At 42.9% G+C, this 14,914-nt stretch overlaps 1 protein-coding gene across 1 annotated transcript in view; it reads left to right on the forward strand.

Moving 5' to 3' along the window:
• The window catches only part of ANO2 (anoctamin 2), a gene marked incomplete at its 3' end in the record, with an annotated part of 106,600 nt that overhangs the window by 17,394 nt on the left and 74,292 nt on the right, over positions 1–14,914 (forward strand). Inside the window, exons 3-7 of the mRNA XM_083365837.1 lie at positions 1,453–1,604; positions 4,287–4,341; positions 5,181–5,232; positions 8,200–8,255; positions 10,692–10,733. Coding sequence (XP_083221963.1) covers positions 1,453–1,604; positions 4,287–4,341; positions 5,181–5,232; positions 8,200–8,255; positions 10,692–10,733 — 357 coding nt within the window. The remainder of the gene's footprint in view (positions 1–1,452; positions 1,605–4,286; positions 4,342–5,180; positions 5,233–8,199; positions 8,256–10,691; positions 10,734–14,914) is intronic.

Raw genomic sequence — 14,914 nt, forward strand, 5'->3', positions numbered from 1 at the left:
CTAAACTCCACTCTGTGATGACTCCCCCAGACGCTTCTCCAGATGCCAGCTCAGAGGAGGATGAACCACTTCAGGGCACATCTGGAGGGGAGTTGGTCAATGGCTCTGAGTGGGATTTGGCTGAAGCACAGCTGCAGCAGGACAGCCCCGAGGCTTCAGGTGGGGAAAGCACCCAGCTGCAGCCAATCAGTGATGAGGAAGAGGAACTGCCTGGTGCACCTGATCCAAGAAATCGTAGGGCAGAGAAAAGGCAGGAGCAGAGAAGGTCAGCCAGATTACTCATGAGGAGGAAGCCTCGCCTGTCTTGATGGGCTGCACCAGAAGCTGGCTATTTAGCACTGCAGACAGATGGAGGTGATGCTGGGAACAACATGTTTGTTTTCTTGCTGTGTGTTCTGACCTTGAACTTTGGGTTGTGTCTGTTCAGCTGTTGCCTTTGCTTGCCTTGGCCTATGGGTTTGTCTCTTTTGCCTAGTGGACTGGACTCGCCTTTGCCTTGAGTTCTAATGTTGGCTTCATTTGAGTAGATTGTGGAACTCATTGCGGTTGAGCTAGTGCAGTGATGGTGAACCTTTTAGAGACCGAGTACCCAAACTGCAACCCAAAACCCACTTATTTATCGCCAGGTGCCAGGTGGGACGTGGCCCACTGGGTAGGCGTGACTGTGGTGGTCATGGCAGACTGGGTGGGTGTGGCCAAAGTGGGCATGGTCACCTTGATGTTGCTCGTGGGGAGGGATGCCTGTGGGAGCCAGGCAGGGTGAGATCCAGGGGGGCTCTGGCAGGTGGGGTGGTTGGCCACAGGCTCGTCCTGCAGGGTGAGGCAGGGTGGTTATGCCAATTGCTGCGGGGCAAGGCAAGGTGAGGTAGGGGCCAGGGCAGCTACTGCCTGACACCATCAACTCCCGCACACAGAGGCCAGCGAGCGCCTGGGGGCCGACGGTGTCTGTCAGGAGCCACAGCCTGCCGCTCCTCAACCGCCACACTCTGGACAGCTAGCCAACAGCTGAGGAGGCAATGCAGTGGGTCATGGCCCAGAAAAGGAGAGCATGTGAGGCCAGGAGGGATGGGACAGTTGGGGGGAGGGAAACCAGCCGTGCCGGAATGCATCGGGGAGCTGGATGAAGAGGGAAGGTTGCCATCTCCGGGACATGACACGCGTGCCCACAAAGAGGGCTCTGAGTGCCATCTCTGGCATGTGTGCCATAGGTTCGCCACCACTGAGCTAGTGACAGCACAGCCTTAATGAAGACTCCTTTACACCTGTGTTGTATGTCTGTATGTATGAGTTGGACAGCCACACTCGTGCATAAAAAAAACAGGTGGAGATTTGATTGCATCTTTGTGACTGCCACCTTTGCAGATACCTTTAGGCAGCAGAAGTAAAACATCTAGCCACATTTTGGGAGGAAAAGAGATGGGAAGATAGATGGCTGTTTTTTTGTTTTTCTAGACTTATGAAATCAAAGAAGAAGGGGGGATTGTCAAGAAGCTGTCGTGCATATGGCAGAAATTTACTGAGCCACTGCAGCCTAAAGTGCCACAGCAAAACACCACTAGGATGAAGCATTTATCTTACCCATTTTCCAGAGAAAAAATATATTTGTGAGTATTTCACAGACTGGGTGAGGGGACCGAGGAAGTATGTAATCCAAATTACTTTGGTGGAAATGGAGTAGATGCTAATCGAGCAGGGCACAGAGAAATCTTTTTCAAACTTGGCTACTTTACGTTGCGTGGACTTCAACTCCCAGGATTCTTCAGCCATTCTGAAAGTTGAAGTCTATATTGTTTAAAATTGCCAAGTTTGAAAAATGCTGATGTACAGCAGCGGGTTGCTTGGGAATCACAGAGGCAAAATGCTGATCACTTGATCGATGAAAGAATGCAAAACAGCTTTAGCATCCTTTTCTCAGCCATTCTAAGCTATCTTGTCTTCTTGCAGACGTTTCATTACCAAAGTAGGTAACATCGTCAGTGCTAGAAGGGAGGGGGCTTTGCTCTCATTTTATATACTAGTGGCTTGCCCTATCAATATTGGTGGGAGTGGACCTGGTACTACTATTAAAGTTTCAATGGAAGAATAGAATAGAATAGAACAGAACAGAACAGAATAGAATAGAGTAGAATAACAGAGCTGGAAGGGACCTTGGAGGTCTTCTAGTCCAGCCCCCTGCTCAAGCAGGAGAACCTATACCATCTCAGACAAGTGACTGTCCAGTCTCTTCTTAAAAACCTCCAGTGATGGAGCACCCAAGATTTCTGGAGGCAAGCTTTTGAGTTTAAGGGTAAGAAAGCTCGCCCACTCTGGGTGAGAGAAAACTTGATACAAGAGTTTGCAGGCTGATTATTAGAGTCAATCAAACAGAATTAAAGCTTCGATAGAAGAGAATGTATGTAGCCCAGAATTGAACTGACAGGACAAGCCGCTAGTATGTAATCTGAGAGTTTACCCCACCCCCTACTAGTACTGATGATATTACCTAGTCTGGTAATGAAATATCTGCCAGAAAGCCGCCAAGCTCAGAGAGCATCAAGGATATCACAATTAAACCCTGAGCTACAAACATATATCAAAGCGTTAATTCTTTTTGATTGCCTCTAGTAATCAGCCTCTGAAGTCTTCCTGTATCAAGTTTTCTCTCACCCAGAGAGGATGAGATTTCTTACCCTTAAACTCAAAATCTTCATGTATTTTAATCAGATTTTAAACAAACTACAGGGAGTATTTTCACGAATATTGCAAAAGCTTATCTCTAGCCCATTTAGCCCTTGGTCTGTTTCAAAGCTTCTAATCATCCTTAGGCTGCTGATCTCCAAACTAAAAAAAAAAAAGTTTGAAACAAAGGTTCTTTTGTTGTGGGTTGAAGGAAAACCACCCAGTGTATTGAAGCTGTCCATCTGAAGGTTCTTGACATCAAAGAAAAGAAAAGAGAAAAAAAAGAAAAAAGCAATTTGCGAGCCATTTCCAAGTGATTAAGAGGGGAAGTGGGCAAATCCACCATCCTTGTGAAGGCTTCAAATTACAACTTGGGCAAAGCTGCTTCACCTGGCTTCCAAATCTCTAAAACCTACCAGAGACTGTTGTTTTATAATCACATTGCAGGGAGCATCTGGGCAATCCCAAATCCTCCCCTTAATCCAGAGAGGAGTTTGTGGAGCCAATTCATTCACTTTTTACTGTGTTCATTGGCTCCACGAAAAGCTAAGCCACTTTCATTTTGAGCCATCGCTCGCTCAAAAACTCTGGGGAAAGAATTCTTAAACCCATGCTCCACTGGCCACTGTTTTCCCAAACTTTGGCATCCCCACATCAGGAACAAATGATCATCTTTAACCGGTGGTAGGTTCTAATGGGAGAAGGAAGGGCAGATAGAACCAACAAAGATTATCTTTGGGGTTGGGAGATTTTTTTCCCCCTTCAAGCTATCTTGTACTAGAAATATCTGACCCTTTTGTATTTTGGGGGGCGTACTCATTTTGTGAAAACATCAGTGGGAAAAGAGCCATTTCCATGGCAGACAAAATCAGAAATCTGGTTGCACATTTGCACACTAGCATATCTTGTTAAAAGCTGCAACTAGGATATCTTGTTAAAAGCTGCAACAGACAAAATATGCCACCCTTAAAAGATGCTACAAGCTCCTGATTTTTCTTCTTCTTAATAAAAAAAATACCTCTGGCCTCTGAGCATGCACCTTGTGTTCTATTCAGAAGAAATATAAATTACTTGGGATTTTAGAAACCACGGCTTCAAATGTGTAAAATAGAGTAACTGTAATCATGTCAACCTTCCGAATCCTTGGGAAGGGAAGTGTAGGGGATAATCTATGATGATCTGGAAGGTGGGGTTAAATGTGTCATTAGTTTGGAATTATTCTGCAGCCACAAGAGACTCTAGCGCCAATTTAGCTTTGACCTTTTAGTTGACCAGATTCTTATTTATAGGTAGCATTTAGAAACTCTTCTGTCCTTTGAACTCAGTGAGTCTTCCTGATTATTTACACCCGACTGGAAGGAATCGGGAACTGAGAACTCTTTTATTACTGGAAGCTTGTCAGACAAAAAATCCTATAAGCGATTTAGCAATGCTGTTTTACAGCACCCTAACCTTCTCCTTGTAAAATGTTTCTGCCTTTTGTGCTTGCGGAAAGTCAGGTTTGTTTATTTATTTATTTTGTACTACTAGAACCTGTAGCATCTGAATAAAAAGAGTCTTAATGCTGTTCTGTAGGGCATTACATGACCACTTGTAATTCCCCCCCCCCTTTTTTTTCGTGTTTCAAGGTACAACATTCAAGATAAAGATACATTTTTTGACAATGGCACCCGCAGTCGAATTGTAAGTAAATCCACAAGGAGGCTATTCTTGGCTTACGGCTTAGAATGCTTTCCATCCCTTTAGCAGTAAGAGAAACAAAGAGCTTTCCTATTTTGAAGTGCTGATTCAAGGGCAGAGGGCTCAGAATTTCAGCTAATAGCAACAGCAATAGCACTTAAGACTTATACATCGCTTCACTGTGCTTTACAGCCCTCTCTAAGCAGTTTACAGAGTCAGTGTTTTGCCCCCAATAATCGGGGTACTCATTTTAACAACCATGGAAGGATGGAAGGCTGAGTCAACCTTGAGCTGGTTAGGATCGAACTCCTGGCAGTGGGCAGTCAGCCTGCAATACTGAATTCAAGCCACTTCACCACCATGGCTCTTCCTTCCTTCCTTCCTTCCTTCCTTCCTTCCTTCCTTCCTTCCTTCCTTCCTCCCTCCCTCCCTCCCCCCCTCCCTCCCTCCCCCCCTCCCTCCCTCCCTCCCTTAAGACTTAGCAACAGCATTTATATACCATTTCACACTTCTTTACAGCCCTCTCTAAGAGGTTTACAGAGTCAGCCTGTTGTCCCCAACAATCTGGGTCCTCATTTTACTGACCTTGGAAGGATAGAAGGCTGAGTCAACCTTGAGCCGGTCACGATCAAACTCCTGGCAGTGTGCAGAGTCAGCCTGCAATGCTGCATTCTAATCACTGAGTCATCATGGCTTAAATAGCGATAGCGATAGGGCTTAAAATTATATACTGCTTCATAGTGCTAAGTGGTTTACAGTGTGTTGCCCCCGACAACAATTTTGGAGAATCGTCTGTGAGTGATTTCTCTTTTTTCTTTTTCTGTTCCTTTTCTCAAACACAGGTACATGAAATTCTGAAGCGCACCTATAGTTCAAAAGCCAAAAACAGCATGGGTGAGAAAAAGTTTGAATTTTAACTATAGCATCGTGGAATCCGCTTTTCGATATGTGGTAACTAGCGCATTGAACATTTCAGTTTCTTGCAAAATACAGGCAGGCCACAACTTATGACCGTCGGTTCAGGGTCTGTTCAAAGTTACAATGGTGCTGAAAAAAAGTATCATCCTTGCACGTAATGACTGGTTCTCACACTTACAACAGTTGCATCGCCCCACCCACCCCCGTGGTCACGTGATCATTTTTTCCACATTGGGCAACCTGCTCCCATATTGCAATGTTCTGCGGTCATGTGATCACAGTAGGTAACCATTTTTGCTGGTTCCTGACAAAAAAAATGCCTGTTCAGAAGAAGGGGTTCAGACACAAAGTCAATGGAGGAAGCCAAACCCACTTAACGACCAAGGTGATTCAATGAACAATCGCAGGGATTCACTTCACAATCACTATAAAATTGGGCGTGTATCGCAGAAGAACCATCTTGCTTAGTGATGGAAATTCTGGGCCCCAGCTGTGGTCATAAATTGAGAACTGCCCATATTCAAGTGTCTACAGAGGTTCTCAGTCATCCAGATCTTGGTTGTCCCAAAGGTGCTTTTTTTCAGGAGGCAACTGGACTTTCTTGTTTTTCTTTGAAGAGGTTTCGCTTCTCATCCCAGAAGCTTCTTCAGGTTCTGACTGGATAGTTTGGGAATGGAAAGATTTATACTCCTTGCAGACAGCTAGTCATTTGCCCTCTTTTAGAGAGTTGTTGAAGCCACCTGGAGGTTTATCTGTGTTGTTGATGCCAACCTCCAGGTGGCTTCAATGACTCTCTTTAAAAATGACAAAGAGCAGCTGTCTGCAAGGAATACAAAGCCTTCCATCCTCCACCATCCAGAAGCTTCTTGGATGAGAAGCGAAACGCCTTCAAAGGAAAAACAAGGAAGTCTACTTGCCTTGTGAAAAAAAAGCACCTTTGGGATATATTCAAGTGAGTTTTGAAAAGTCTGAGACACCCACTAGGAAGAACCTGTTCCAGCTAAGGAGAAAGAATGGCAGAACTGGGAGACATCTCCAGGTTTGTGTCCCGCCTCCCCACATTCCAAATAAGACATATTAGAAGGGATCTTCTCTGAAAATGTCACAGACCCTAGGACTCAGGGCGTTCTCTGAGCTTGGTGGTTTTCTTGCAATGCAATCCTAGCACGGATGATGTTTGGGTAATGAAACAACTGCAAAAAAGCCACAAAGTTCAAAGAACACCAAGGACCCCACAGTCCTTTCTCCTCCTCCTCCTCCTCCTCCTCCTCCTCCTCCTCCTCCTCCTCCTCCTCCTCCTCTTCCTCCTCCTCCTCCTCATTCCACAAACCCTTCTACCACTGATGATGTTACCTAGTTTGGGTAATGGAACGTCTGCAAGAAAACAGCCAAACTCAGAGATCACCAAAGACTCCTCATGTCCACCCTGAGCTACAGACATTCTCCTTTCTTGATACTCTGGGCTGTCATGCAGCCAACCATCTGGAAGAGCCAATCTTTAAGATTGATCTGCCCATCTTTTTATTATTATTATTATTTTTAATTTCATTTATATCCCGCCCTTCCCCGAAGACTCAGGGCGGCTTACAAGCTTAGCAGTAGCCTTCATTCTATGTCTATGCCTGCTTATTAGGGCTTTCACACACACACCCCAAGCGGCATTATTACAAAGTCAGCTTAATTGCCCCCAACAATCTGGGTCCTCATTTTACCTACCTGGGAAGGATGGAAGGCTGAGTCAACCTTGAGCCTGGTGGGACGCGAACCTGCACTAATGGCAGGCAGCTGGTGTTACTTAAGGAGGCATTAGCCCACTGCTCCACCAAGGCTCCCATCCCCCATGCCACCTACACCACTTTATAACAGTCTTTCTCAAACTTAGCCATTTTAAGTCATGCTGACTTCAATCCCCAGAATTCCCCCAGGCAACATGGCAGGTTGAGGAATTCTGGGAATTGAAGTCCACACGTCTTAAAGTGGCCAGCGTCTGAAACACTGCTTTATAACATCAGCTTGTTATTTTTTTAAAAAAAATGAAAACATACCTTTAGATCAAGGTATATTTATTCTCTTCCTGGATTGAAAAATGTAGCCCCAGAAATCTGATACACAAACCATTGGGAATACTAGCCTGATTCAGACTGCAAGGATGGGATTTTATTTCACTGGCTTTATTTCTTGAGAAACTGGACTTCCCTATTGTATCAGCCTGTCTCTTTCACCAAAGAAGGTTAGCAAGGAGTATAAGGATGTTTGGCGTATGGAGTCATTCCTGGTTTTAGAGGCCAGCATTTATAAACCTTGAAAAATTGCCCAAAATGGAATCATTTAGGTATCCTGGTGGATTAAGAACACATTCCCTAAAAGACAATAACTTTGATTGGATTTTTATGGGCAATATGGTGGGTTAAATATTTCATATCATCCTTTTGATGAAATGATAATGTATATTATATTATAATATATTCTACATAAAAAAAGAATCACATCTTTTAGCGTTCAGTAAATATTTGGCATCTGCGTCAGTTTTTAAGTTATGGTGCTTTTTCAATAGCAGCATAACTTCCAATTGCATTCATAAATCTTATTAAAATGAAGACCGAAGAAGATATATAATTGGAGGTAAATAACATCTTGGAACATTTGAAAAAAAAAACAATCAGCTGAAGTTAAATTTGGATTTTAAAACTCAAATGTCGGCTAAAGTTTAACTTTGCATTTTCGGGGGCAAAATCTCCTACCCCAAAGTTATAATAATTTGGAAAATTAATCTCAGCTCTAAATTAAAGCTCTGGTAATCTCTTGAATGACCTTATTCTGCTGAAAGGCAGGTAAACACAAACACACACACACACACACACACACACACACACACACACAAAATGAAACAGGGAAAAAAACCCCACCATACTAATATTATCCTAACTTATACCTTTTGTTTAGGTATTAACACATTAATAGCAAATAATGTTTATGAAACAGCTTATCCTCTACATGATGTAAGTATACACTTTTAATCCTAATTTTTATAAGGATGATAGTTCTGTTAATATTTGTTTCATGTTAATTTCAGTTCCAAATATTATGTTGGGGGAAAGGAAAATGCATGCATTGTCTTCCAGGTCTCTTCTCTTCCCTTACTCATCTTAGCCTGCCCCAATTCATAGAATCATGGGACTGGAAGGGAACTTGGAGGTCTTCTAGTCCAACCCCAATGACCAAGGCAGATGACTTTATGCTATCCTGGACAAATAAATGTCCAATCTTTTCTTGAAAACAGAGATGGAGCACCCACAACTGTAAGAATAGAATAGAATAGAATAGAATAGAATAGAATAGAATAGAATAGAATAGAATAGAATAGAATAGAATAGAATAGAATAGAATAGAATGGAATGGAATGGAATGGAATCGACAGATTGTAGAGTAGAATAGAATGGAATGGAACAGAACAGAACAGAATGGAACAGAACAGAACAGAACAGAATAGAATAGAGCTGGAAGGGATCTTGGAGATCTTCTAGTCCAGCCCCCTGCTCAAGCAGGAGACTTGGCCTATAGCATAACATTGGGAGCCAAAGTGGTCCACTGATTAGTTAATAGCTGGGGGTGATTGGCAGGTGAGCGAGAGAAGCTTCATTTGTATTTGCAGCTGCTGCCCAGTACTAGTTCACCGCCTCAGCTCCATCTCAGATCATCAGGCATCAGATCCTCATAGGAGTGTGAATGCCCGCTGTAAACTGTGGTCCCAAGGAACCTACGTTGTGTGCTCTTCTTCCTTTCCCCCAGTCCATGGAAAATTGTTTTCTATAAAACCGTTCCCTGGTACCAAAAAGGTTGGGGATCATTGGTATCACATACAGAAGAGACTACAAAGGAGAGGGCAGGAGAATTGTCCTTTCAGACTTGTTAAAATGGGTGTTCTGTCACCGGAGGTTTTTAAGAAGAGACTGGACATTTGTCATTTGTCCAGAACGATATAGCATCCTCTGGGGTCCCTTCCAGCTCTATTACTCACGTTCAGTTTCTCTGGGAAGGAAGACAAGGAAACTAAGGACAATGTGTTTATTTAGCGCAAACAGCTAAGGAAGCGCTTAAAGGACCCTACAAAAGCATCAAGGTTTTGAGAGAAACTTAAGATTTATTTTTATTTTTTATTTATTTTAATTCCATTTATATCCCGCCCTTCTCCGAAGACTCAGGGCGGCTTACAAGCTTAGCAGTAGCCTTCATTCTATCTATATGCCTGCTTATTAGGGCTTTCACACACACACCCCAAGCGGCATTATTACAAAGTCAGCTTAATTGCCCCCAACAATCTGGGTCCTCATTTTACCTACCTGGGAAGGATGGAAGGCTGAGTCAACCTTGAGCCTGGTGGGATGCGAACCTGCACTAATTGCAGGCAGCTGGTGTTACTTAAGGAGGCATTAGCCCACTGCTCCACCAAGGCTTTGATTTGCCATCAAATGCTACTTTTTGGAGCCTTGAGGTCTCCTCTCTCCGTGCCCAACAAAGACAGTACAGATTATTCTTCCCCGCTGACAGCAATTTGATTTGATGGTGCTGCTACAGGCTGTATTTGTTGAATACATTCTATAATATATTTCTTCTGCCTAACACCACCCTAACACCTATCAACCGTCCACCGGGTAGTTCAAGGCTTCAGGACGTCTTCAGGGTAAAGCGAGATAATGAAGGCAGGATTAGAAGGTGATAAAGTGGAGAGGGAAATGGGAACCTAGTGTGATTAATATTGCCTTTGGAACTTGCTCAATAAAATCATGAGCTTTATCAGTAAAATACCTTGGGGAGTTTAAGAAATCTAGGCCAGCGCTTTCATTTGATGAGATAAAGAGAAAAATTACTCTTGATATCTTGGGAGATTCTCAGTCCTCCAGGTCATGGTTGTCCCAAAAATGCTTTTTTTTTTTGTTTGCATGAGGTAACTGGACTTTCTTGTTTTTCTTTGAAGACGTTTCATTTCTCATCCAAGAAGCTTCTTCAGCTCTGACTGGATGGTGGGGAATGGAAAGATTTATACTCCTTGCAGACAGCCGGTCATTTGCATTTTTTAAGAGAGTCGTTGAGGCCACTTGGAGAAGTCTCCACAGCCATTTGCACCACTTAGGTGACCCTGAGGACACAGGTAAACCTCCCAGTGCCTCAACAACTCGCTAAAAGAAGGCAAAGGACCAGCTGTCTGCAAGGAGGATAAATCCTCCTTGTTAGCAGCGTTGACAAAAAGCACTTTTGGGATTACTCTCGATAGTTCGGTGGGCAATGTAAAATAAACACTCATCTGAGCTGCAAGCCAGTTATAGGTCTGGACAAAAGAGCAATTTTTATGCAGAGTGCTTGGCTTAAAAAATGTCTACGTAGAATCTGATGTTACTACCAAACATGTATTTTAACACGTATCCTTGATTTTTCAGGGCGAATATGAAGGTGAAAGCAAGGAAATGAATGAACGGAAGGTAAAATACTTGCAGCCTCACTTGGGTCGGTATGAAAGTTGTAACTACGGGCTGGGCGTTGCAAATAAGTCTGCCGTTAAAAGACTTTTAGACAAGCAAGGCACCTCCAAAGCTGCCGTTCTCCCAATCTTTTACAGCTGATTAACCTTGACAGAGATTGCACAAAAGGATGATCCACTGGTCTGGAATCAGTGTATTATTATTATATAATGCAACCGTATGGAATCACGGTTGCCCGGTCTTCAACTTGCTACGCATGGCGCTCTAATATGTTGTGATCTATGGTTGTACTTTATGCGCAGATCCAAGCAGTTATGACTTTCTGTAATGTAAAGATGGAATTTTGTCAACTGCACAGTTTGTCTAAGTGCCACCCAAGATTTTGGCACCCCGTAATCATCGGGACCACCATAGCTGGTTTATGCCATAATCTTTCAGCTTCAGTTTTCAGAACTGGATACTTTATGATCTTCTCAAAGAATCCTTTGGCTTCTAATCTACTATCCCTCACTAATCTATGATCCACGCTTTCTCCTGTTCATTTTCAACTGCTTTTTCAACCCTACGTTCCAACCAATTTTTTCTTCCTGGCATAGGATAACTTTTGTAGATGTTGTAGTGAGCTTTGTGCACGAGCTGTGCATACGATCCAGTGTCTCTTCGGCGTTTTTTCCCAATCTGCTCTTAGAATCATTTGAGGATTTTTTTCCCCTTTAATTCTGGACTTGATTGCTTTAGTTTAAACAGCTGGCTCTTGAGCAACCAGAATCAAACAATTGGTTTCTTTTTTTTCCTTTTTTTAATGTTTAGTTTTAGTTTAGTTTAGTTTTATTAAATTTTTATACCGCCCTTCTCCCGAAGGACTCAGGGCGGTGTACAGGGCAATAAATATCAGAAAATAAATACAAAAGTTAAAAGAAATTAAAAGAATTAAATAATCATGCCCAATATAATACAATGATTAAAACTATGCTAAAATTAGACCCAACCCCAAACCCATCAAACCAGGCCAGATTGTTCAAATAAATAAGTTTTTAAATCGCGGCGGAAGGAGCGAAGGTCGGGGGCCATCCGGAGCTCAACCGGTAAGCGGTTCCACAGGTCTGGCGCGCCCACAGAGAACGCTCTCCCCCTGGGGGCCACCAGTCGACATTCTTTGATCGGAGGCACCCTGAGGAGGCCCTCTCTGTGGGAGCGCACTGGGCGGAGGGAGGTTGATGCCGGCCGCAGGTGCTGCCGTAGGTAATCCGGACCCAAGCCATGTAGGGCTTTATAGGTCATTACCAGCACCTTGAATCTCACCCGGAGGGCAACTGGCAGCCAATGCAGCTCGCGGAGTAGAGGTGTAACATGGGAGTATCGGGAGACCCCCAACACCACTCGCGCGGCTGCATTCTGCACCAGTTGAAGCCTCCAAGTGGTCCTCAAGGGCAGCCCCATGTAGAGAGCATTGCAGTAGTCCAAACGAGAGGTCACGAGCGCATGAGTGACTGTACGCAAGGCATCCCGGTCTAGATAGGGCCGCAACTGGTGCAATGTTCCAGTCGTAAGCCATTGTCAGGTTTTTTGTTTACCCGTTTTCCCCTCGATCTTTCTGTAGAAATTAGGTTTTGGCTGAAACTGTCCAGTTTGACTTGTGTCCAGTGAATAATTTCTAGCAGTGTGTCCTATCACAGCTATGGCCAAGTATTTGATGGTGTTTGCAGCATTCAGTTTCATCTTTAGCAATTTTCTCGCTCTTCAAATCCATGCTTTGCTAATCATTATTTTACTTGATGTTATGCAACTATAAAAAGCCCAGATACTTGTGGATTTCATCTTGATGGCTCCCGACGGTTTGGCTCTTTGGCATTTCGATTTCCATCACTTTGTGATTTTTACCCTGATTTATTGATACTACAGGACATTTCTCTAGCCCAAATTCTGTTGATATATCTGCACTAAAAACACAACACTTGTCAATGACTCCATTTTGGTTTCTGATTTTCCATAAAGCTTCAGGCCATCTGGAAAAAGGCAAATGTGAGGTTTTATTAGCATTTTTTTTTCTGTTTGATAACCAAGATTTGTTTTCTTCTGAACCACTGAAAGTGAAGTCATAGCAGTGACAGATAATAAGGGTGATACGTTTGTGACACCCTGGAAGATGCTCCTCCGAATGCTGAAAAGTCCGTATTTTTCATTTCCAGGCAACAATTCTGTTTTCCTCTGCTTCATTCTTTTTTTTTCCCTATAAACATTGTACTGTTTTTACTGATACAGTTGTTTTTAAACATTTGATGATCTAACAATATGGTAATGAATCGAATGCCTTTTTATAATCAATCCGGATCATGCTGCATGTAAATTGCTTGTTTTTTTGTTTTGTTTTTTTTGGCTTTTGCGACTCTCCAAAACCATTTTATGAATCACAAATTGATGATTATACCTTTATTTCCTTTCTGTTCTACCGGAAGGAAATAACAATCTTCTAAATAATCACTCTCTTGATGTATCCCCTTCTAAACTTCTTGACGTCAGTCTGCTTGATGTGGTCAGCTTGAACGATGTTCAAGCATCTGTAGTGACCATCTTCATATAGAATCTACATTTTATTGTCATAGGGCATCTGGATTCCTTCACTTTTCACTATTCCCCCCCAGCCCCCCATTGATGGTGTCCAGTCCAAACTTTATTGCACTATCGTAGCTGTTGAGCAGTGATTCTGTATTGGATGGTGTTTTTCCATACAGCTTTGGAGCATCCATGAAAAGGAGATGGGATAGCCTGGACGATGTTCTTGATGTTTGTTAGCTATGGCTTGACTTATTCATATTGCTGGTGAATGAATCAGTGCAATGGCAAGGAGAAGTGGTGATAATATTCCTTCTGGAGCACAGAGGGAGGTTTTCAAATAGATTGTTGAGACTGAACTCCTGGGCAAATAAAACTGCTCTACTAGATCAGGCTGTAATTCTATGGCTTATTGCTTTGTCTCTGGCAGAGATAATTCCTCTAAACTTTGCATTTTCAAAACACATCAAATCTAAACCTTAATTATTCAAAATATGAGGCTTTGTGAAGTCTGTAATCCAGTTTGCTGCCTCCTCCTCTCCACAACCTTGGTGGAGCAGTGGGCTAATGCCTCCTTAAGTAACACCAGCTGCCTGCAGGTTCGCATCCCACCAGGCTCAAGGTTGACTCAGCCTTCCATCCTTCCGAGGTAGGTAAAATGAGGACCCAGATTGTTGGGGGCAATAAGCTGACTTTGTAATAATGCCGGGGCGAAAGCCCTAATAAGCAGGCTACTGCTAAGCTTGTAAGCCGCCCTGAGTCTTCGGAGAAGGGCGGGATATAAATGGAATTAAAATAAAATAAAATAAAATAAATAACCCCCCCCCTTTCCTTCTAGCACTGATGATGTTACCTAGCTGGTCATAAAATGTCGGCAAGAAAACCAGCAAGCTCAGAGAACACCAAGGATCCAACAGTCCTCCTCCTCCTCCTCCTCCTCCTCCTCCTCCTCCCTCTCTCTCTCTCTCTCACACACACACAGACACACACACAAACATATAAACATACTGTATCTATCTGTAATAGCAAAATTTACAGCGTGCATTTATCTATTAAAATGATGAATGTACAAGTTGTTGGCATAACCTTTTACATTTACGATATTAAGACACATAAATAATAAGCACACGGTTTATAACAGCGCTACCTCCAGCAAAATTTTAAACAAGAAGGCCTACATTCGAAGAGAGGTGTCCTGCCATACATAAACACTTTAGTAAATGTCTGGAAAAACAAAAAAACAAAAAAAAAATACCCCTACAAAACTAATGCATCCAAGACCTGCCAAAATGTAAAATTAAGAAAACTCAAAATCAGTCGCTTTTACCCATCCTCGTTGGCTAAGATTTGTCCATTTTCTTGCTTCCTAACCCAGCCAAAGGTGGACAGCCCTTTCATGACTAATGTATAAAACTAATTAGTTTGAAAATGAGAAAGTTTTAAAAGTTCATTGGGGGTACATTGTAGAGGAAAACCACTGCGCTGATTCCAGGCCGACGAAGGAGACTTCCTTTGGATGGGGCTTTTTTCCATCAAGAATTATGTATTATCCTCAAGGAGTGCTACTCTAACAGGGCTACAAAACTCCATTTGACTACTGCAGAAATACACAAAGAACTCCAGTTCTT

This window comes from Vipera ursinii (assembly GCF_947247035.1).
Source record: "Vipera ursinii genome assembly, chromosome: 6".
Classification (NCBI taxonomy): Eukaryota; Metazoa; Chordata; class Lepidosauria; order Squamata; family Viperidae; genus Vipera; species Vipera ursinii.